At 42.7% G+C, this 21139-nt stretch overlaps 1 protein-coding gene and 3 long non-coding RNA genes across 17 annotated transcripts in view; 1 reads left to right on the forward strand and 3 right to left on the reverse strand.

Moving 5' to 3' along the window:
* Nucleotides 1–366: 366 nt before the first annotated feature.
* LOC127003069 (ras-related protein Rap-1b) overlaps nt 367–21139 on the reverse strand; it is a 39418-nt gene continuing 18645 nt past the window's right edge. For 2 of the 14 annotated variants that reach the window (XM_050869495.1, XM_050869496.1), the window contains exons 2-6: nt 16223–16413; nt 14772–14900; nt 6883–7347; nt 5892–6740; nt 367–5818 (exon numbers count right to left, since the gene is read on the reverse strand). In XM_050869495.1, the coding sequence (XP_050725452.1) occupies nt 7108–7347; nt 14772–14900; nt 16223–16413 (560 nt within the window). In that variant the 3' untranslated portion in view covers nt 367–5818; nt 5892–6740; nt 6883–7107. Of the gene's footprint in view, nt 6774–6882; nt 7348–14771; nt 14901–16222; nt 16414–16516; nt 16636–21139 lie in introns of those variants that run through there. The other 12 variants (XM_050869485.1, XM_050869486.1, XM_050869493.1 and 9 more) reach the window with 12 other exon arrangements.
* LOC127003071 (uncharacterized) lies at nt 9296–14764 on the reverse strand. Its single transcript, XR_007756918.1, has 3 exons — nt 13552–14764; nt 13335–13392; nt 9296–13187 (listed from the first exon to the last, which is right to left on the reverse strand). It is a non-coding gene; the product is annotated as an uncharacterized LOC127003071 (long non-coding RNA).
* On the forward strand, nt 15103–16278 carry LOC127003076 (uncharacterized). Its single transcript, XR_007756922.1, has 2 exons — nt 15103–15227; nt 15525–16278. It is a non-coding gene; the product is annotated as an uncharacterized LOC127003076 (long non-coding RNA).
* On the reverse strand, nt 17154–21105 carry LOC127003072 (uncharacterized). The gene is made up of 4 exons (XR_007756919.1): nt 19660–21105; nt 17936–19339; nt 17368–17776; nt 17154–17208 (listed from the first exon to the last, which is right to left on the reverse strand). It is a non-coding gene; the product is annotated as an uncharacterized LOC127003072 (long non-coding RNA).

Consider the following 21139-nt stretch of genomic DNA (forward strand, 5'->3'; position numbering starts at 1 on the left):
GCCGACCTGCCTCCCCTTTCTAAGTGAACCGTATTTTTCTGGGTCATTCTCAGTTACTCTTTGCCTGCACTCCGATGGGTTCAACTCTGGTAGTAGTAGTAGCAGCAATAGCAGTGGCAACGGAAGTTAAGAGATGGAAAATGTAGAGCAAGAAAATTAAGAAAGGAGGGAAAGAAGGAAGACAGAAAAGGAAGGAATGGAGAGAAGGGAAGAGATGAAAAATGTAAAAAAGTAAGAAAATTAAAAGAGGGAAAGAGGGAGGACAGAAAAGGAAGGAAGAGAGGGAGAGAAGTGAGATGAACTGGCAGAGAAGAAAAAATAATAGTAGCAGTAGTAGTAGTAGGTTAGCAAAATCAAACTCCCATCAACAATGTACACGATATATATTTAATAATTTCCTCAGACTGAAAAACAAACAGTAAAGCTTTCTCCAATAGAGTGTATAAAGCCGCTAATAGTCTTAGGGATTACTAGCCGTGGCAGTTCTCATCTTAAGACGACCCTAGAGTAGTAATAGTAATAATAATAAAGTTAAAAATGCATAATAAATCACGAGAATAATTATTAAAACTAGTCTCCGGAAAAACACGACCGAAACCAATATTTTTTTCCTCCTAAGGGCAGTTTATGTTCCGACAAGTTCTATAGTACATAAGGAGCAAAAACACGTCCAAAACCAATATTTTTCCTCCTCCTAAGGGCAGTTTCTTTTCCGACAAGTTCAAGTTCTATAGTACATAAGGAGCGACACGTTGGGCGCAGTAGAAAACAATGTTATATATATACTATTCATATGTAGTAAGAAATATTCCAAAGTGTCATTGGTACGTACATAGCAATGATATTATGAAGCACTGAATTGCATTATGATCCATCACTTACACACACACAAACACACACACACACACGCGCACATGACGGTAGTATGTATGTAGTCTGATGCAAGGATAGACATTGTAGTAGTAGTAGTGGTAGTAGGCGTAACACAAGGCGATGGTACAGACTCGGACAGGGATAGTGGTCCGCCCTTCCCTGCACTCCATGTCAAACTGTAGACTTATTTTGCAAGGGCCAGGAAGCAAGAGGAAGGGAGTGGGAGATAAACTAGGAGGGAAGGAAGGGGGAGAGATAAATTGGAAGGGAAGGAGGAAGAGGAAATGGAAGGGAGAGAAGGGAGGAGAAATGTAAGGGAAGTGGAGTGGGAGGGAGAAAAGGCAAGAGAAGGGATGAACTAGCAAGGCAACAGAAAATGAGAGAAACAGTGGAATAAGAAGAAAGGGAAGGGAAAGAGAGAGATGAATTTGGAGGGAGAGAGAAGGGATGAACTAGAAACAGAGGAATAAGAAGGAAGGGAAAGAGAGCAGAGGAGAGCAGAGTTAGAGGTCACTTCCCACACACAAAGACACAACAGCCACAGTGAGTTAGGTCTAAAGGGATGGGGATTAAAGCAAGGGGTAGAGCGAGGATCCATCTACCTTGTGTTCAATTTAGAGCGAGGCAGAGCGAGGGATGCTAGAGATATCGAGCGATTAGTTCCAGCAAGCTACAGTCACAGGGAATTCCGAGCGCGCCGAACCACCATTTCTGCCCGAGACTATACGTATTGGGCCATATAAATGCAGTTGTTGTATTAGGAATCATCCCATGTGGTGAAAAACGAAGGTCTCACACACACACACGCACACACACACACACACTCGCAAAAAGACGCCTCACATCGCCCCTTCTGGGAAAAATATATGTATGGCAATGACGATGACAACTGCATACCATGTTAAATTATATACAAGAACAAGGTGATATGGATTACGTATATACACACACACACATTTCAGCCCTCCCTCCCACCTTCCTCCTTGGTCTCGAGGCGCCGGTTTAGGGTCGATAGATGTATTTTTTTTCGGGTTTTTCTGGGGCGATTTTTTGTTTTGTTATGATCGACAGCAAAGATAGAGAGAAAAAATAGAGTTAGCATAAGTCGGGTTTTTTTTTTTTAATATATATATATACGACTGTTAGCACATTTTTATATACGACGACACCACATCAAACTTGCCCGGCGAGACGCGCGACACTGAATTACGTGGAAAACAATGACTGATGATGACGATGATTTGAGAGGGAAAAACAAACCACGGCAGAATATCAATATCTTTCTCTTCCTCGTTCGTTCTTGAGGTTGAAAAATGTTTGTTTACGTATGTACGTCGGCGTGTTCGAGACTTTCCGCTCCTCCTCTTCGACATTTTCTTCTGCTTAAACTTTCCTCTGTCATTTTCTTCTCCTCTCGATATACAAGGGCGTACTAGAGGTCTTTCTTTCTTCATGTCGAAAATGCTTGCGTTCGACTTTTAAAACGTTCCCATTTGTCACTTTCTCCTTCTTGAACTGTTCCTCCTTCTTTTGTCACTCTCTTCTTCTCCTTTTAAAAGTTCTTCATATTAATCATTTTCTCCTTCGTAAGCTGTTCCTTCTTCATCACTTTCGTCTCCTTCTCCTCTCGATAAGCCAGGGGGTACTAGGGCGTGTTTGCCAGTCTGTCCATCATACCATCTCAACTACGACTGTCTAGTTCTCGTACTCATAGGGGCAGAACAGACGTAAAAACCTGCTCGGGAAAACTATGGTGAATTATGTCGGGAAATTTGAAAGATCTGTTAAGGTTGCCATATTACGTTTTGTCTGTAAACTCAATCTCCCTTTTTCGTGGTGTATTCTTTGGTTTCGCTGCTGGCTTGATCCCTTTTTGTAGTGTTGGATTGCTTTTCGTATTCTCTAAAGATCTGCGAAGGTTGTTAAATTCTCTGTCTTTGTAAACGTGATCCTCCTTTTCATACTTTGTTCTTGGGTTTTGCTGGCTTGATCCCTTTGCTGTAGTGTCAGATTGCTTTTCGTATTCTCTAAAGATCTGCGAAGGTTGTTGAATTCTCCATCTTCATAAGCTTCATCCTCCTTTTCGTACTGTATTCTTTGGTTTTGCTAGCTTGATCCCTTTTCCATATGGTGTTATTTTCTTCTTCATATTCTTCTGTTGCCTGTTTCCTTAACCCCATTTCATATTGTATTCTGGCCCATTTTCATACTAGACTACTTTTCCTTAGCTTAGTTTCATAACATAGCATTCGTACTGTCTTTGATATCTATTAATATATCAGCTTTCTTAATTTCTTCACTTGGGTTCAGTATTGTATTTACGTTCTTTCTTCCCTTCTTTATTTGAGTTCAATAGTGTAGCAAATATTTCAAGCTTCTGTTCTCCAGAGGGTCTGTTTGGGGTCTGTTGGGCACTCCAGTCTTGTCTAAGGTAACAGGCTTCTTGCAGACTCCTTAGGGTAGGTTTGGGGTCTCCAGTCTTATCTAAGGTAACAGGCTTCTTGCAGACTCCTAAGGGTAGGTTTGGGGTCTGTTGGGGTCTCCAGTCTTATCTAAGGTAACAGGCTTCTTGCAGACTCCTAAGGGTAGGTTTGGGGTCTGTTGGGCGCTCCAGTCTTATCTAAGGTAACAGGCTTCTTGCAGACTCCTTAGGGTAGGTTTGGGGTCTGTTGGGCACTCCAGTCTTGTCTAAGGGAACAGGCTTCTTGCAAACTCCTTAGGGTAGATTTGGAGTCTTGTATAGTATAAAGTTTACAGTGTTAATAGCAGGAATGGACTGGCTAACACGCCCAAGTCTACTCTCTCTCTCTCCCTCTCTCTCCACTTGTAAGGTCACCCAGTTCAGGAAGATCATTAGGAAGTGTTTGGAAAGTGCATATAAGTGTGCGAGGATTCAGTACAGCCACACACACACACACACACACACACACACACACACACACACACACACACACACACACACACACACACAGTCACATCTTGAGGCCTTGAGTCATGTGGATTAGGAGGTTTCAGTGCAGTTTGGAGTACAGGAGTTGTCATTTGTAAGCTGGACTGGCCTTATGAAGACTCCTTAGGTTCTGTTGAGGTCTATTTGGGGTCTGTTTGAGGTCTCCAGTCTTGTCTAAGGTAACAGGCTTCTTGCAGACTCCTCAGGGTAGGTTTGGGGTCTGTTTCAGCACTCCAGTCTTGTCTAAGGTAACAGGCTTCTTGCAGACTCCTCAGGGTAGGTTTGGGGTTTGTTTGAGGTCTCCAGTCTTGTCTAAGGTAACAGGCTTCTTGCAGACTCCTCAGGGTAGGTTTGGGGTCTGTTGGGGTCTCCAGTCTTGTATAAGGTAACAGGCTTCTTGCAGACTCCTCAGGGTAGGTTTGGGGTCTGTTGGGGTCTCCAGTCTTGTATAAGGTAACCAGGTTCTTGCAGACTCCTTAGGGTATGTTTGGGGTCTCCAGTCTTGTATAAGGTAACAGGGTTCTTGCAGACTCCTTAGGGTATGTTTGGGGGGTCTCCAGTCTTGTCTAAGGTTCTGCTGGGCTCTCTGTTGGGGTCTTGTGTGGGCTGGATTGACATTGTATGTGTGTGTGTGTCTGTCTCTCTGGTCTGTCTGTCTGCACATTCAGTTGTGTTATCACGTGTGTGTGTTCCTCTTGGGGTCACTCATAAAGAATCTTGTGCGCGGAAAGTCATAATTACACTGGCTATCGTAAACTACAGCTACTTACGGAAGGTACAAAAGACTTATCGGTAATGCAAAATGAATGACGTAAAAGTTAAAGGATTTCCAGTCATGTTTCAACCTCGTACAAACCCCCTTCTTCTGTGTGTGTTTGCGAACATCACAACAAAGCTACGTACTTGTAAATGTATCGGGCTCCCATTACAACAGTTTCCCAAGGCCACGGAGAAGATTAACCGGGTTTTCATTGGTGATTTGACCGTTCGAGATGCAGAGGTCATGTCAAGCTATCACCAGCATCACGAAACAGTCCATGAAAACTGCGGGAACTTCTTCAACGAGAGGCTTTTGAAACAGACGAACGGAAGTCCCGATACATTTAAATATACAGGGATGGGAACACGGAAAAAACGTCTCTCTCTCTTTCTCTCTCTTTTTCTCTCGCGCTTAGAAAGATAACATCATTATTATTATTATCATTATTATTATTTTGTTATAACACATAGTAGTAATAGAGTTTCCATCATCGTAATTTTGTGCAAAAAATAGACTAGCATAACTTTGGAAATTGGGTTTTTTGTTTTTTTTTACTTCATATATCTAGATAGTAGTAGTAGTAGTAGTAGTAGTAGTAGTAGTAGTAGTAGTAGTAGTAGTACAAAGTTTCTGCATCATGAAGAGACTAAGAAGAAATAAAAAAATAAAGTTTACAAAAGTTATGCCAATGTCAGCACACACACACACACACACACACACACACACAGCCTCCCTTCCCTCCCCCCGAGCCTGAATAAGCCCCTTACTGAACCATTAGCTATTCCCCAAGTCTTAGGAGGTTACAAAGTTATGCCAACATCACCAGAGCCGGAATATGACCACCCATTGCCAAAGCCTTAGGAGGTTACAAAGTTATGCCAACATCACCAGAGCCGGAATATGACCACCCATTGCCAAAGCCTAGGAGGTTACAAAGTTATGCCAACATCACCAGGGCCGGAATATGACCTTCACTAAACCACCAGCCATTGTGAAACCTTGATCTCTTAACCTGTACTGAACCCAAATGATTTCTTAACACATACTTACTGAATCATTAGCCATTGAAGCCTTGATCTGTTAACCTGTACTCAAGCCAAATGATTTCTTAACACACACCATTACTGAATCATTAGCCATTGAAGCCTTGGTCTGTTAACCTGTACTCAAGCCAAATGATTTCTTAACACACACCATTACTGAATCATTAGCCACTGAAGCCTTGATCTGTTAACCTGTACTGAACCCAAATGAATTCTTAACACATACTTACTGAATCATTAGCCAATGAAGCCTTGATCTGTTAACCTGTACTCAAGCCAAATGATTTCTTAACACACACACCATTACTGAATCACTAGCTATTGAAGCCTTGTCTGTTAGCCGTTACTGAAGCCAAATGAATACCTATCAGACTAACGAGACCTTCCCTAGAGCTTAAAAGGGCTGGACTCTCCCTTCCCTTGGTCAAAAGATGCAAGTTTTCTCTATGGTTTTAAAAAGGCTCAAAATTCCCTCCCCTTCCTAAGACTTCTCCTACAGCTTGGCCAGTTAGTAAGACATTCCCTGGAGCTTGAAGGGCTGTAGACTCCCTTCCCATGACTAACGGATGTAAGGTTTTCTCTATGGCTTCAAAAAGGACAAAATTCCCTCCCCTTCCTAAGACTTCTCCTACGGCTTGGCCAGTTAGTAAGACGTTCCCTGGAGCTTGAAGGGCTGTAGACTCCCATCCCATGACTACAGATGCAAGACTTTCCCTACGGCTTCAAAAAGGAATCAAAATTCACCCAAAATTCCCTCCCTTCCTTCATCCCTGTAGATATGCAAGACTTCCCTTCCTTTCCTTTCCTCCCCTCCCCTTCCCTTGGCATAACAGTAACAGGTTAAGAAGGATTAAAGCCTCCCTCCCTTCCTTTAACACTGTTTTTGAATGGCTCCAAGCAGAATTAAAACCTCTATCCCTTCCCTTGGTGTAACAGTTTGAGGCTAAGAAGGATCAAAACCCCTCTGAAGCAAGACCTCCCTCCCTTCCTTTAAGACTCAAACACCTTTTCAAACAGGATTTCCAATGGCTCCAAGGAGGATCAAAACCTCTATCCCTTCCCTTGGCATAACAGTTTGAGGCAGAGAAGGATCAAAACCCCTCTGAAGCAAGACCTCCCTCCCTCCCTTCCCTTAAGACTCAAACACCTTTTCAAACAGGATTTCCAATGGCTCCAAGGAGGATCAAAACCTCTATCCCTTCCCTTGGCATAACAGTTTGAGGCGGAGAAGGATCAAAACCCCTCGGAAGCAAGACCTAACCCTCCCTCCCTTCCCTTAAGACTCAAATACCTTTTCAAACAGGACTTCCGGTGGCCCCAAGGAGAATCGGAGCCTCTATCCCTTCCCTGACCTCAACACTTAACACAGTCTTTTGAAATGTCTTCCAGCAAGATCAAAACCTTGTATATCCTTCCCCTTCTCTTCCCCTGACACTAGGCCTCCTCCCCCTTGGCTCCGAGGGCCGCCGACGCGCTGATCCTTATAACAAAGTGCAGTGCTTGCGCTTCATTGGCGTCTTGTTCTCGGGGGACTTGCGGTTGATCTGCCGGACCAGGTCATAGAAGATCTCGTTGACATTGATCTTTGCCTTGGCGGAGGACTCCAGGAAGGCACAGGAGAAGGACTTGGCGAGGTTCAGCCCCTGGTCCTTGCCGACGACACGCTCATCCTCCAGGTCACACTTGTTGCCCACCAGGATCATCGGGACATCCTCGGTATCCTGTCGAGTGGAGGGGAGATGAATTATGAGTCTTTGAGGATATCTGGGTTGTGGCGAGGCATGGTAGAGCAACCCCAATTTAACCTCATTTATCTTATGCTTGTGTGGTTACATATACAAAGTGAATAAAACATCATGTAGAGTTTGGTTACATATAAAAACTCAATAGGAAATCATGCGAGTGTTGTTTCATAGGACAAACTCAACCAGAAATCATGTATTGAAAGGAGTATATATATTTACTGAACCAGAAATCATGTATTGAGAGGAGTATATATATTTACTGAACCAGAAATCATGTATTGAGAGGAGTATATATATTTACTGAACCAGAAATCATGTATTGAGAGGAGTATATATATTTACTGAACCAGAAATCATGTATTGAGAGGAGTATATATATTTACTGAACCAGAAATCATGTATTGAGAGGAGTATATATATTTACTGAACCAGATATCATGTACTGAGAGGAGTATATATATTTACTGAACCAGAAATCATGTATTGAGAGGAGTATATATATTTACTGAACCAGAAATCATGTATTGAGAGGAGTATATATATTTACTGAACCAGAAATCATGTATTGAGAGGAGTATATATATTTACTGAACCAGAAATCATGTATTGAGAGGAGTATATATATTTACTGAACCAGAAATCATGTATTGAGAATAGTTACATATACAAACACAATTAGAATTCATATTTGTGTAGTTCTATATTGAGGAGAGATGCGAAACTAGCGTTTGCGGATATCTGGGTTGTGACGAGGCTTGTTCCGAGACGACTAAGCCTGTTTTTATTGTGTTTGTGTAGTTACGTATAAAAACTGAGGAATGAAATGGTGCAGTGTGGAGGCTTGGTAGAGAGTGACCAGCCTCTGAATAACACCTTTTATTGCGTGTTTGTGAAGTTACATATAAAAACTGAGGAATGAAATGGTGCAGTGTGGAGGCTTGGTAGAGAGTGACCACCAGCCCTGAATAACACCGCAGTGTGGGAGAGAGTGACCAGCCTCTGACTAACACCTTTTACTGTGTGTTTGTGTAGTTGTGTATAAAAACTGAGGAATGAACCGTGATATTGGTGCTGTGTGGAGGCTTGGTAGAGAGTGACCAGCCTCTGTTTAACACCTTTTATTGCGTGTTTGTGTAGTTACGTATAAAAACTGAGGAATGAACCGTGATATTGGTGCAGTGTGGAGGCTTGGTAGAGAGTGACCAGCCTCTGAATAACACCTTTTATTGTGTGTTTGTGTAGTTACATATAAAAACTGAGGAATGAACCGTGATATTGGTGCTGTGTGGAGGCTTGGTAGAGAGTGACCAGCCTCTGTTTAACACCTTTTATTGTGTGTTTGTGAAGTTACGTATAAAAACTGAGGAATGAACTGTGATATTGGTGCTGTGTGGAGGCTTGGTAGAGAGTGACCAGCCTCTGAATAACACCTTTTACTGTGTGTTTGTGTAGTTGTGTATAAAAACTGAGGAATGAACCGTGATATTGGTGTAGTGTGGAGGCTTGGTAGAGAGTGACCAGCCTCTGAATAACACCTTTTATCGTGTGTTTGTGTAGTTACATATAAAAACTGAGGAATGAACCGTGATATTGGTGTAGTGTGGAGGCTTGGTAGAGAGTAACCAGCCTCTGTTTAACACCTTTTTTACATGTGCTTGTGTAGTTAAATATAAAAACTGAGGAATGAACTGTGATATTGGTGCTGTGTGGAGGCTTGGTAGAGAGTGACCAGCCTCTGAATAACACCTTTTATCGTGTGTTTGTGTAGTTGTGTGTGTGTGTGAATTGAATAAGAAATGATGTTGGTGTAGTTACGTATAAAAACTGAGGAATGAATTGTGATATTGGTGCAGTGTGGAGGCTTGGTAGAGAGTGACCAGCCTCTGAATAACACCTTTTTTACAAGTGTGTGTGTAGTTGTGTGTGTGTGTGAATTGAATAAGAAATGATGTTGGTGTAGTTACGTATAAAAACTGAGGAATGAATTGTGATATTGGTGCAGTGTGGAGGCTTGGTAGAGAGTGACCAGCCTCTGAATAACACCTTTTTTACAAGTGTGTGTGTAGTTGTGTGTGTGTGTGAATTGAATAAGAAATGATGTTGGTGTAGTTACGTATAAAAGCTGAGGAAGGAATTGTGATATTGGTGCAGTGTGGAGGCTTGGTAGAGAGTGACCAGCCTCTGAATTAACACCTTTTACTGTGCGTTTGTGAAGTTACGTGTGTGTGTGTGTGTGTGTGTGTGTGTGTGTGTGTGTGTGTGTGTGTGTGTGAATTGAATAAGAAATGATGTTGGTTTAATTTCATAGGACAAACTTATCTGGAAATCTAAGAAAAAGAAGAAGAAGAGGAAGAAGAAAGACTGACTATATATACAAAGAAGAAAGAAAAAGAAAGAAAATTAGGAAAGAGAAAGAAACAAAGAAAAAAAAGAAATCATGTGTTTGTAGTTTCCTATATAAATCAAACCAGACCTAACCACATGTCTCAAATGCACTTACGTATAAACTTAACCAGAAATCATGTCAAGTGTAGTTACATAATACAAACTAAACCATAAATAAAGCCTGCAATACCCCAAGGCCTTTATCAACAACCCTGTACATGAGCATAATACATGGGTCATAACGCGTGTCTGTATGCATGTTATCAATGGGAGGGTATCTACAGTATACAGATGTTAACACTAGCACACTGATCTGGACGCTACTGGTTATAATATTGGCTAAGAGATAATGGGACAGAACAACATATGGCAGACACAACTCAACACTTAGGCATTAGGAGAAGGAGGAGGAGGAGGAGGAGAGAGAGGAATGAGAGGAAAGGTAGAGAGAGGGGGCAGAGGATGATGAACTGGCAAGGAATAAAGAGAGGGAGAGGGAGAAAAACAGGGATATGAAGGAAGGGAGAAAGGGAGAGGACCTGGCAAGGGAGGAAGGTAGAGAGGTTAAAAGTTGAGAAGGGAGAGGAAGAAAAATGGAGGGATATGAAGGAAGGGAGAACAGGGAGATGAACTGTCAAGGGAGGAAGGTAGGGAGGGTGATGAAGTGACTGGAAGGAAAGGGAGTTGAAAAGGGAAAGAGAGGAGAGAGGGAGTTGAAGGACTGTGGCTTAAGAAGAAGGGAGAGTGAAGCTGTGGACTCCCTGCAGCGGCCAAGGGAGCTCATGGGGGCAGCCAAATGATGTTAAGGTGAGGAATCTCTTTGGTTCATGAGTACTGTCTACAGCCACACTCAAGACTCAACCCAAAGAGTGAGTGGGGCAACAAAACAAACAACAGGCTGTGTGTGTGTGTGTGTGTGTGTGTGTGTACAAGTATTGATCATATAGAGATTAATAGTGAGAGCAAGATGTGAGGTGAGTGAGTGAGTGAGTGATGAGTCTGCCGCCAACAAGCAGTGAGCCACAATCTGTCCTGTGTGTGTGGGGGCCTGGCCAGCACCATAACAGTAATAATAATGGTAATAATAATAATAATAATCACATGGGTCTTGCTGCCAACCATGCAACCATGCTCTTTAAGAGTAATTTGGGGACAGCTAAGTTAAACAGGTAGACTTCATATTCCCAGTCTTAGTCAGCTCTACAGTATCATATTACAGATCACTTCCCAGACTAATAATATTCAATTTAACATTGAAATAAAACATCGCCAAAGGAGGGAGTGGAACAGATGGAGGAGGAGGAGGAGGAGGTCAAATTCAAGGTTTACATTGATGGGCTATTCCATTCTAGGAGAGTAAGTCTAGCACAGTGATGGGTCTGAAGGGATGGATATGGCAGACAACCAGAGCGGCTGCACAGACAGTCTGTGCACGGCGGAACACAGCCAGCCCAAGCCCAATGTAACAGCCTGCCTAGAGCCACTGGTGTTGGGCAAGCTGCTACATGATGTCTGTCTGTGTGTGATGTAACAGCCTGCCCACGCTGCTGGCAGCCCGGCAAGCTGCTACATGAGGCGCTCAGCTCTGTGTGTGTTGTATCACCACTGCCAAGACTGTCAGGTGTTGTTGTAAGGGATAAAGATGGTGAACTCATCTTACTGCTGTCAATAATCAACTTGTTCTGCTTTAATAAATTTATTATATCATTTTATTCATCTTTTTAATTATTATTTGCTGTATGACTGATGCAACAAGAGGGAGCAAAGTGTTGGTAACACGGAGGTGGGGTCAACATCAGCAGTCTGGGGGAGGGGGGGGGTTCTGGTACCTTGGGGTAGGGGGGAACAGTGAGGGGGAATAGTAGTCAAGGCTGACTCCTTGCAACAGTGCTAAGTAGTAACAGTTGTAGCGGGACAGCCGCCTCTCATTCTACGCAGGAGCTGCTTCCTTGCAGGACAAATTTAGCAAGCCGTCAGTGTGTGATGAACCCAGGCAAGGGCTGACCTCCAGGAACACAACAACACCTGTTTACACTGGAATATCCAGAGGGAGGTTCATCCTGAGGGGTGTTCAGTGCCCCTGACAGTGCTGGGCATCACACTTCATGGTGTGGAGGCTGTGGAGCAGGCAGCAACACAGCCCTCCACTGCCCCATGTCACTGCTCCCAGAGGTGGAACACACTGCACTCATGGGTTTTGTAAACAAGGGGCAGCCATGGTGGAGCAGACACCCAGAGTATTTCAGTGTGCTCAGGTCACCTCAACACACCCTTTCCTGCATCATGACTGCCACAGAGGGTCAGCTGCCAGTCCTCCAGCCATGGCCAGCACTATGAGGCAGGCACAAGGGGCACCCACTGGCAGTGACAATTTGATAACAGCCCAGCTGAGCCACAGGCAGAGGAGGGAAGTGCTTGGTGGGCAGCAGCAGTGCACCACTGCATCTAACACCCCACTTTTATCATGGCCTCCAGGTGGGCAAGTTTTGTTTTCCAGCTTGTTTGCATTAATGTAAGGGAATTACAGAGACTGACTGATTTGATCTTAAGCAATGCGCTCCAGCAAACAGCGTGCAGCATATTACAAGTGTCATAGTATGAGAGGCAGCTGTGGTGAGTCACAGTAAACACCAGAGATGTAACAGCAGAGAGTTTTGACAGTATTCCGCTCCTTACTTTGTGCCACCCTGCCTCAAGTGGGAAAGGCATTGGGGAGAAATGGAAGGGAAGACCTAAGTGACGCTCCTCCACAACTTCACTAGACGTAGATATTATATTATTCTCCTGACATTATTATTACCAATCTTATTATTAGTGACAAGGGAGTGTGGGATGTCATATATTATCATAACTGTTATCTTAAAAGTATGAAATATTGTTATGTATGTATGCAGCACACAGCATTATGAATACACACACACAAACACACACACACACACACACAAATCTTTTCACAGAATCCACACAGCAAAAAAATACACTGATCACAATATACTTTATGACACTGCCTCCCAAGAAACAGCTGGGAAGGAAGGAGGAACAAGGAACTAAAATCAACCTTATCCATCAAAGAGTTTAACCACAAATGTACCTACACTGTCCCCTTGTAAAACTAACCCCTGGGATGTGTTATAACCTAATCCAATCTATCACAGAACCCAGCAAGTGACCAGAAAGGAAGAAGCTGTCACTAAATCACTTTATGTTCCAACCTTACCATACAATACCTGTACCCACGCCATCCCCTTGTAAAACTAACCCCTGGGATGTGTTATAACCTAATCTAATCTATCACGGAATCCAGAAATTGACGAGGAAGGGATTAACTACTACTAAATCCACACCTAATGTTCCAACCTTACCATACAATACATGTACCCACGGCAGGAAATGGGGCAAGTTACTACACCAATCCTAAACTCTTTCCTAACCTTTAAACCTTCAACTGTAAGACCCAAGAACACTCAGAAGGACCAAGTTACTATACCTATCCTATACTAAACTGTGCTTCATAGCCTTTGACCTTTCACAAAGCAAAGAAGGCAAGTTGCTACACCAATCCTAAACTCTTTCCTAACCTTTAAACCTTCTATTGTAAGACCCAAAAACACTGCAGGAAGGGCCAAGTTACTATACCTATCCCATACTAAACTGTGCTTCATAGCCTTTGACCTATCACAAGACTAACATACCAGGAAAGGGAGCAAGTTGCTACGCCAATCCTAAACTCTTTCCTAACCAATAAACCTTCAACTGTAAGACCCAAACACTGTCAGAAGGACCAAGTTACTATACCTATCCTATACTAAACTGTGCTTCATAACCTTTGACCTTTCACAAAGCAAAGGAGGCAAGTTGCTACACCAATCCTAAACTCTTTCCTAACCTTTAAACCTTCTACTGTAAGACCCAAGAACACTCAGAAGGACCAAGTTACTATACCTGTCCTATACTAAACTGTGCTTCATAGCCTTTGACCTTTCACATACCAAAGGGGGCAAGTTGCTACACCAATCCTAAACTCTTTCCTAACCTTTAAACCTTCAACTGTAAGACCCAAACACTGTCAGAAGGACCAAGTTACTATACCTATCCTATACTAAACTGTGCTTCATAGCCTTTGACCTTTCACAAAGCAAAGGGGGCAAGTTGCTACACCAATCCTAAACTCTTTCCTAACCTTTAAACCTTCAACTGTAAGACCCAAGAACACTCAGAAGGGCCACGTTACTGTACCTATCCTATACTAAACTGTGCTTCATAGCCTTTGACCTATCACAAGACTAACATACCAGGAAAGGGAGCAAGTTGCTACGCCAATCCTAAACTCTTTCCTAACCAATAAACCTTCAACTGTAAGACCCAAACACTGTCAGAAGGACCAAGTTACTATACCTATCCCATACTAAACTGTGCTTCATAGCCTTTGACCTATCACACAACTGACATACCAGGAAAGGGAGCAAGTTACCGTAGCCATAACCTCACAATCTTATCTCTCAACCAAAGCCACATGGTGCAAGAAGTCCCTAATCCAGCCATAATACCACACACACTTATCTATCACTCCAGGACCCAGCAAGGAGCCATGGGGGAGAACGAGAATATGGCAAAGCTTAACATCAGAACCTCTTTTCCCAAGGCTCATTCTCAAGTCTAAATGGACGGCGAGGGATGAAAAAATGGATTGCGGAAGGGAGTTACATATTCACACTGTCAGTTCATCCACTTCATCCGCAGCTGTTCATGTCCTAAGCAGTATTACCATCACCCTCATATCATTTCATCATTCTAAGTTTATCCGAAGTCAATCTGTCAATCCATACGTACTCTGACCCTTGATTTAGAGGGTAAAATGAAGGATAATGAGTCTCTACTATGCCAATATTTTCAAGGTCTTTACCATGATTCTCAGGTTTGAATAATCCACAAAATCAAGAGTCATCTGTACCACCACTACTACTACTACTACTGTTACCACCACCACCACCCAGACAGGCCCTCCCAAGACCTACCTTCACTCTGAGGATCTGTTCGCGCAGGTCCTGCAGGTCGTTGAAGGTGCTCTGTGCGGTGATGCTGTACACCAGGACGAAGCCTTGGCCGTTCTTCATGTACAGGTCACGCATGGCGGTGAATTGTTCCTGAGGGAGGGAGAGGATGGTGGTATAGAGGTACACAAAATGACAGTGATTTTGGGTGTTAATTCCTTGACTGTGGATTTCCTACCAGAAGACATCACTAAGATACAGGAGTGGAGCAAAAAGTGGCTGCTACAATTCAATGAAGAAAAATGTGAAGTCCTGCACCTTGGGAGGGGATATCCAGCACACCAATACCACATGGGAAACACTCCACTATCCACCACAGAGGCAGAGAAAGACCTGGGGGTGTATGTTATTAGGCTACCAGTGAAAGGATATCCAGCACACCAATACCACATGGGAAACACTCCACTATCCACCACAGAGGTAGAGAAAGACATGGGAGTGTATGTTATTAGGCTACCAGTGAAAGGATATCCAGCACACCAATACCACATGGGAAACACTCCACTATCCACCACAGAGGCAGAGAAAGACCTGGGAGTGTATGTTATTAGGCTACCAGTGAAAGGATATCCAGCACACCAATACCACATGAGAAACACTCCACTATCCACCACAGAGGCAGAGAAAGACCTGGGAGTGTATGTTACCAGGCTACCAGTGAAGGGATATCCAGCACACCAATACCACATGGGAAACACTCCACTATCCACTACAGAGGCAGAGAAAGACATGGGAGTGTATGTTACCAGGCTACCAATGAATGCAAAATCCGTGCCAATCGCAGTGGATGGGTCAATGTTATGCCATCAACAACCACAAGGACTAACCCGACCTTACCCAAGCCATCAGTGTAAGAGCTCTGTAGAATTTAACCCCTTCAACACGAGGACGCGTATACTGCATCCTTGCGTGCCTCGTACCACATCCGAGGACGTGCATACTGCGTCCTAGCTCGCTTTAGCCAATAAACGAGTTATTTTATTTCTATATGCGTACATCTCAAAATTATCAATTAATTTGTTTCTTTATGTGCCCCATTTAATTCTGCATGTTTTCATATGTAATACATGATGATTATGTTGAGTTTATGGCTGAAAACTTGTTATATTTAATAGCGACATTTGAAATTTGGTGCGCGCAGCAATCCCGGATACGGTGCAGGGCGCTGTTTTGGCCCGGCCGTAGTGAAGGGGTTAACTGTAAGCTCCTCACAATATTACCACAACTCACACATTACCAAGCCTAATACTACATACACCTTTCTTTTGGACACTCTTTACTTTTGTCTATTAAGGGAGCAGTGAGTAGCAGGCTTTTTTTTTCTCTGCACTCTTTTTGTTGCCCTTGAGCCGTCTCCTTTGCTGTAAAAAAATAAAAAAATAAATAGAAGACTGATTGCCATGTTGGTTACTCACAGTGCCGGCAGTGTCCAGAATCTCCAGCATGCACTGTTGTCCGTCCACCTCCACCTGTTTCCTGTAGGAGTCTTCGATGGTGGGGTCATACTTCTCCACAAAGATCCCCTGCACGAACTGTACCGTCAGTGCTGACTTGCCCACACCACCCGAGCCCAGCACCACAATCTTGTACTCGCGCATTCTCGACACTGTGGAGAGGAGGAGGAATTAGACTTGGGCTGGAACACACACACACACACACACACACACACACACACACACACACACACACACACACACCCCTATACTTACCTTCTTCAACGACCTCTACCTGACCCATCATTGTTAAAGGTTTGTTCGTGAGTGTGTGTGTCTATCCTACAAACGGGGCGAACATCGACTGACGACGTGTGAGCTATGAGCCGTCAACTGTGTGTGTGTGTGTGTGTGTGTGTGTGTTATCTGGTGTTTTATTACCCTATATATCAGACGTCAAACTGATAACACAAGATTACTGGATTTAGTTAAGAAAAATAAATAAAATAAAAATAAAAATAATAATAATAATAAAAATAATAATAATAATAATAATAATAATAATAATAATAATGTTACAGGAGTCACATCAGAAGTTAATATGAGAGAGAGAGAGAGAGAGAGAGAGAGAGAGAGAGAGAGAGAGAGAGAGAGAGAGAGAGAGAGAGAGAGAGACACACACACACACACCAACACGGAGAGACAGAGAGACAGGGGGAGAGAGAGTGAATCATAAAACCAACAGAGTGAGTCTTAGCAAGCAAGTCAGGGTCAGATAAGGAGTCACTGAGGAGGCTATTAATAAGACTCAACACACAACAACACACAGAACAGAAGGAGACTGAACCAGAGAGAAGGAATTTGAAGTGTAAAAATTAACTCCTTGACTGCAGATTTCCTACCAGAAGACATCAGCAAGCTAAACTAGGTTAAGTTTAGGGTATCTTCAAACACATGACAGCCAGCACCTCATGGTATAAATCAACACAGAATGACCTCACTTTGTTGTATAGAAAGTCTCATTAGTAAGGAAGCATGATGAGTTTCCTGAGTCAAGACCTACAGTGTTTGTTTTGGGATATGTTAGGTTAAGTTTAGGGTATCTTCAAACACATGATAGTCAGCACCTCATGGTATAAATCAACACAGAATGACCTCACTTTGTTGTATAGAAAGTCTCATTAGTAAGGAAGCATAATGAGTTTCCTGAGTCAAGACCTACAGTGTTTGTTTTGGGATATGTTAGGTTAAGTTTAGGGTATCTTCAAACACATGACAGCCAGCATCTCATGGTATAAATCAACACAGAATGACCTCACTTTGTTGTATAGAAAGTCTCATTAGTAAGGAAGCATAATGAGTTTCCTGAGTCAAGACCTACAGTGTTTGTTTTGGGATATGTTAGGTTAAGTTTAGGGTATCTTCAAACACATGACAGCCAGCACCTCATGGTATAAATCAACACAGAATGACCTCACTTTGTTGTATAGAAAGTCTCATTAGTAAGGAAGCATAATGAGTTTCCTGAGTCAAGACCTACAGTGTTTGTTTTGGGATATGTTAGGTTAAGTTTAGGGTATCTTCAAACACATGACAGCCAGCACCTCATGGTATAAATCAACACAGAATGTCCTCACTTTGTTGTATAGAAAATCTCATTAGCAAGGAAGCATAATGAGTTTCCTGAGTCAAGACCTACAGTGTTTGTTTTGGGATATGTTAGGTTAAGTTTAGGGTATCTTCAAACACATGATAGTCAGCCCCCTATGGTATAAATCAACAAAGATTGACCTCACTCTGTTGTATAGAAAGTATGCATACGAAGGCCTTACCAATTTTGTGTTTCTTAGGTTCATGGTAAAGAAGAAGGGTCAAACTACCACCAGGGTCATAAAACTACCCCTGGAAATGACCAAAACTCATACAAAAGCTTAACCAATTTTGTGTTTCTTAGGTTCATGGTACAGAGGAAGGGTCAAACTACCACCAGGGTCATAAAACTACTCCTGGAAATACCCAAAACTCCTACAAAAGTCTATTTTGTGACAACTCTACGACAAACTTGGAAACAAGCCATCAAAAAATCCTTCGAGTTGCTCAAACTACATTGTCAAGAAGGGCTACATGCCAAATTACAGCCTTCTAGAAGCAGAAGCAATCGCTCTCGACAGGGTTTACGTTTTGACCTCTAGCGACGAAACTACTGGGAGTAGAGAAATGTTATGCACCATATTGCAAAGCACATTGGCAGGGCTAAATCATTTGTTAAATAAGTTCTTTGAAATTCTCAAAAAATGAGTGGGTTTCAAGGTTGGGAACTCAAAAATAGATTTTTTTCAGTCGTTTTTTTGCGAATTTATTTGATTTTTTACCCTTTCTTGTCGGTTTTCGAGCCTGGTAGCTAATTAAAAGATATAGCCCTTTCATTTTGCCATCAATTGATACCAAAAACTTTACTGCAGCCCCAGAAATAAGGGAGTTATGGCGATTCGCACCAAAGTGGTTGATTTTCCAAAATTCGCGGCTTAATGACAAGGCTGGGGCAAGTGTCCGTTCCATAGTATAGGGTTCACTGCCAAAATTCATTCGAAAGCCTTGTCAAATAGGTGAACTTAGGCAACGGAATGTCTAGTAACACACCCATAAGAAAGGAACAGAGATGAGCGGTGTGTCCCTGGCTGGCTAATCTTGCTGGGCGGAGGCACAGCACACAACCCTTCAAGAAACCAGTCATGCTCATAAAAAAAAAAAATCCTCACTCCTGATGTTCACTGTGGTAGTCTAGCATCTAACCCTTGCATAATGACTTTCTTAGTTCGTTCATGTTTTTCCTAGCTAACAAAATCTAACATAGCAGTGACTTATAGTGTGAATCAGCAAAGAATGACCTCACTTTATGGTACAGGAAGTCTCGTCAGTAAGGAAGCATTAGTCAAGACCTATAGTAACTGTTTGGGGTTTTATTAGGTTAAATTTAGAGTATCTTCAAACATATGATAGCCAGCCCCCTATGGTATAAATCAACAAAGAATGACCTCACTTTGTTGTATAGAAAGTCTCATTAGTAAGGAAGCATATGTGAATTTTCTGAGTCAAGACCTACAGTAACTGTTTGGGGTTTTATTAGGTTAAGTTTAGGGTATCTTCAAACACATGATAGCCAGCCCCCTATGGTATAAATCAACAAAGAATGACCTCACTTTGTTGTATAGAAAGTCTCATTAGTAAGGAAGCATATATGAATTTTCTGAGGCAAGACCTATAGCAACCGTTTTGGGTTTTGTTAGGTTAAGTTTAGGGTATCTTCAAACACATGATAGCCAGCACCTTATGGTATAAATCAACAAAGAATGATCTCACTTTTTTGTATGGAAAGTCTCATTAGTAAGAAAGCATATATGAATTTTCTGAGTCAAGACCTATAGTAACTGTTTGGGGTTTTGTTAGGTTAAGTTTAGGGTATCTTCAAACACATGATAGCCAGCCCTCTATGGTATAAATCAACAAAGAATGACCTCACTTTGTTGTATAGAAAGTCTCATTAGTAAGGAAGCATATATGAATTCTCTGAGTCAAGACCTATAGTAACTGTTTGGGGTTTTATTAGGTTAAGTTTAGGGTATCTTCAAACACATGAAAAGGAAACTGGCAGGTCAAAGGGCAGCCTGAGGTCATATCTAAGGTCATGTTTATGTACTCAAGACTGTGTTAACCCAGCAGCAGCGACAGGCCAAATTTGTGGCTTTACCGTGTAGCAGCGACGGGCCAAATTTGTGGCTTTACCGTGTAGCAGCGACGGGCCAAATTTGTGCCATGATATAAACCCCCAAAAATAGATGATACATAAACTGATCACAAATGCTTTGATATATATTATGAAATGGTTTGTGTGAGTGATGATTTTTTCTCATTTTTCTCGCTTAGAGGGACCATTAAGAAACATGATCCCCGATGCTACCAGGTTAAGGAGTATAGACACTGAGCTGCCCATTCCCTGTGTTATAACCCAGCGTCCCTTACTGCTGTATACCACATTTAGCACCTACATATACCTACACACTGCTCTAGTTAGTGATGCCATGAAGAAGTTTGGGATAAAGAAAATGACGGAAGTGTAAGAGCCCACTCCTTCCTTCCTTCCTTCCTGCCTTTCCTTCCCTTACTCTTTCCTCTCCTTCCTTCCTCTCTTTGTCAACTAACCACACCCTTCCTTCCTTCCCTTACTTACTCTGTCCTCTTCTTCCTTCCTTCTTCCTCTCTTTATCAACTAATCACTCCCTTCCTTCCTTCCTTTACTTAATCTTTCCTCTCCTTCCTTCCTTCTTCCTCTCTTTGTCAACTAATCACTCCCTTCCTTCCTTCCTTTCCTTCCCTTACTTAATCTTTCCTCTCCTCTCCTTCCTTCCTTCCTTCTTCCTCTGTACGTCAACCAACCACTTCCTTCCTTCCCCTCTCTTCCTTCCTTCTTCCTCTGTACGTCAACCAACCACTTCCTTCCTTCCCCTCTCTTCCTTCCTTCTTCCTCTGTACGTCAACCAACCACTCCCTTCCTTCCTTCCTTCTCCCTTCCCTTCCTCACTTTAATCTTCCCTCTCTTCCTCCTCCTTACAGCCTTCTCCCCTCTCTTACTTACTTTTCTTTCTCTTTCCTTCCTCCTCTTTTTCCTTCTTAGTCACCCACTTCTCCTTTTCTTTAATATCCTTCCTTCCTTTCCTTGGTCAGCGGAACACACACCACCACCACCACCACTACTGTCACCACCACTGTCACCACCACCACCACCACCACTGTGACCACTGAAACCTGCAACTCACCTTCCATGTCCAGGCTTTAACACGTCTCAAACGCGACCCTAATCCACGCTGCCAACACCCTAACATGCACGCACACGCACACACA

This window comes from Eriocheir sinensis, chromosome 24 (genome assembly GCF_024679095.1).
Source record: "Eriocheir sinensis breed Jianghai 21 chromosome 24, ASM2467909v1, whole genome shotgun sequence".
NCBI classification, from domain to species: domain Eukaryota; kingdom Metazoa; phylum Arthropoda; class Malacostraca; order Decapoda; family Varunidae; genus Eriocheir; species Eriocheir sinensis.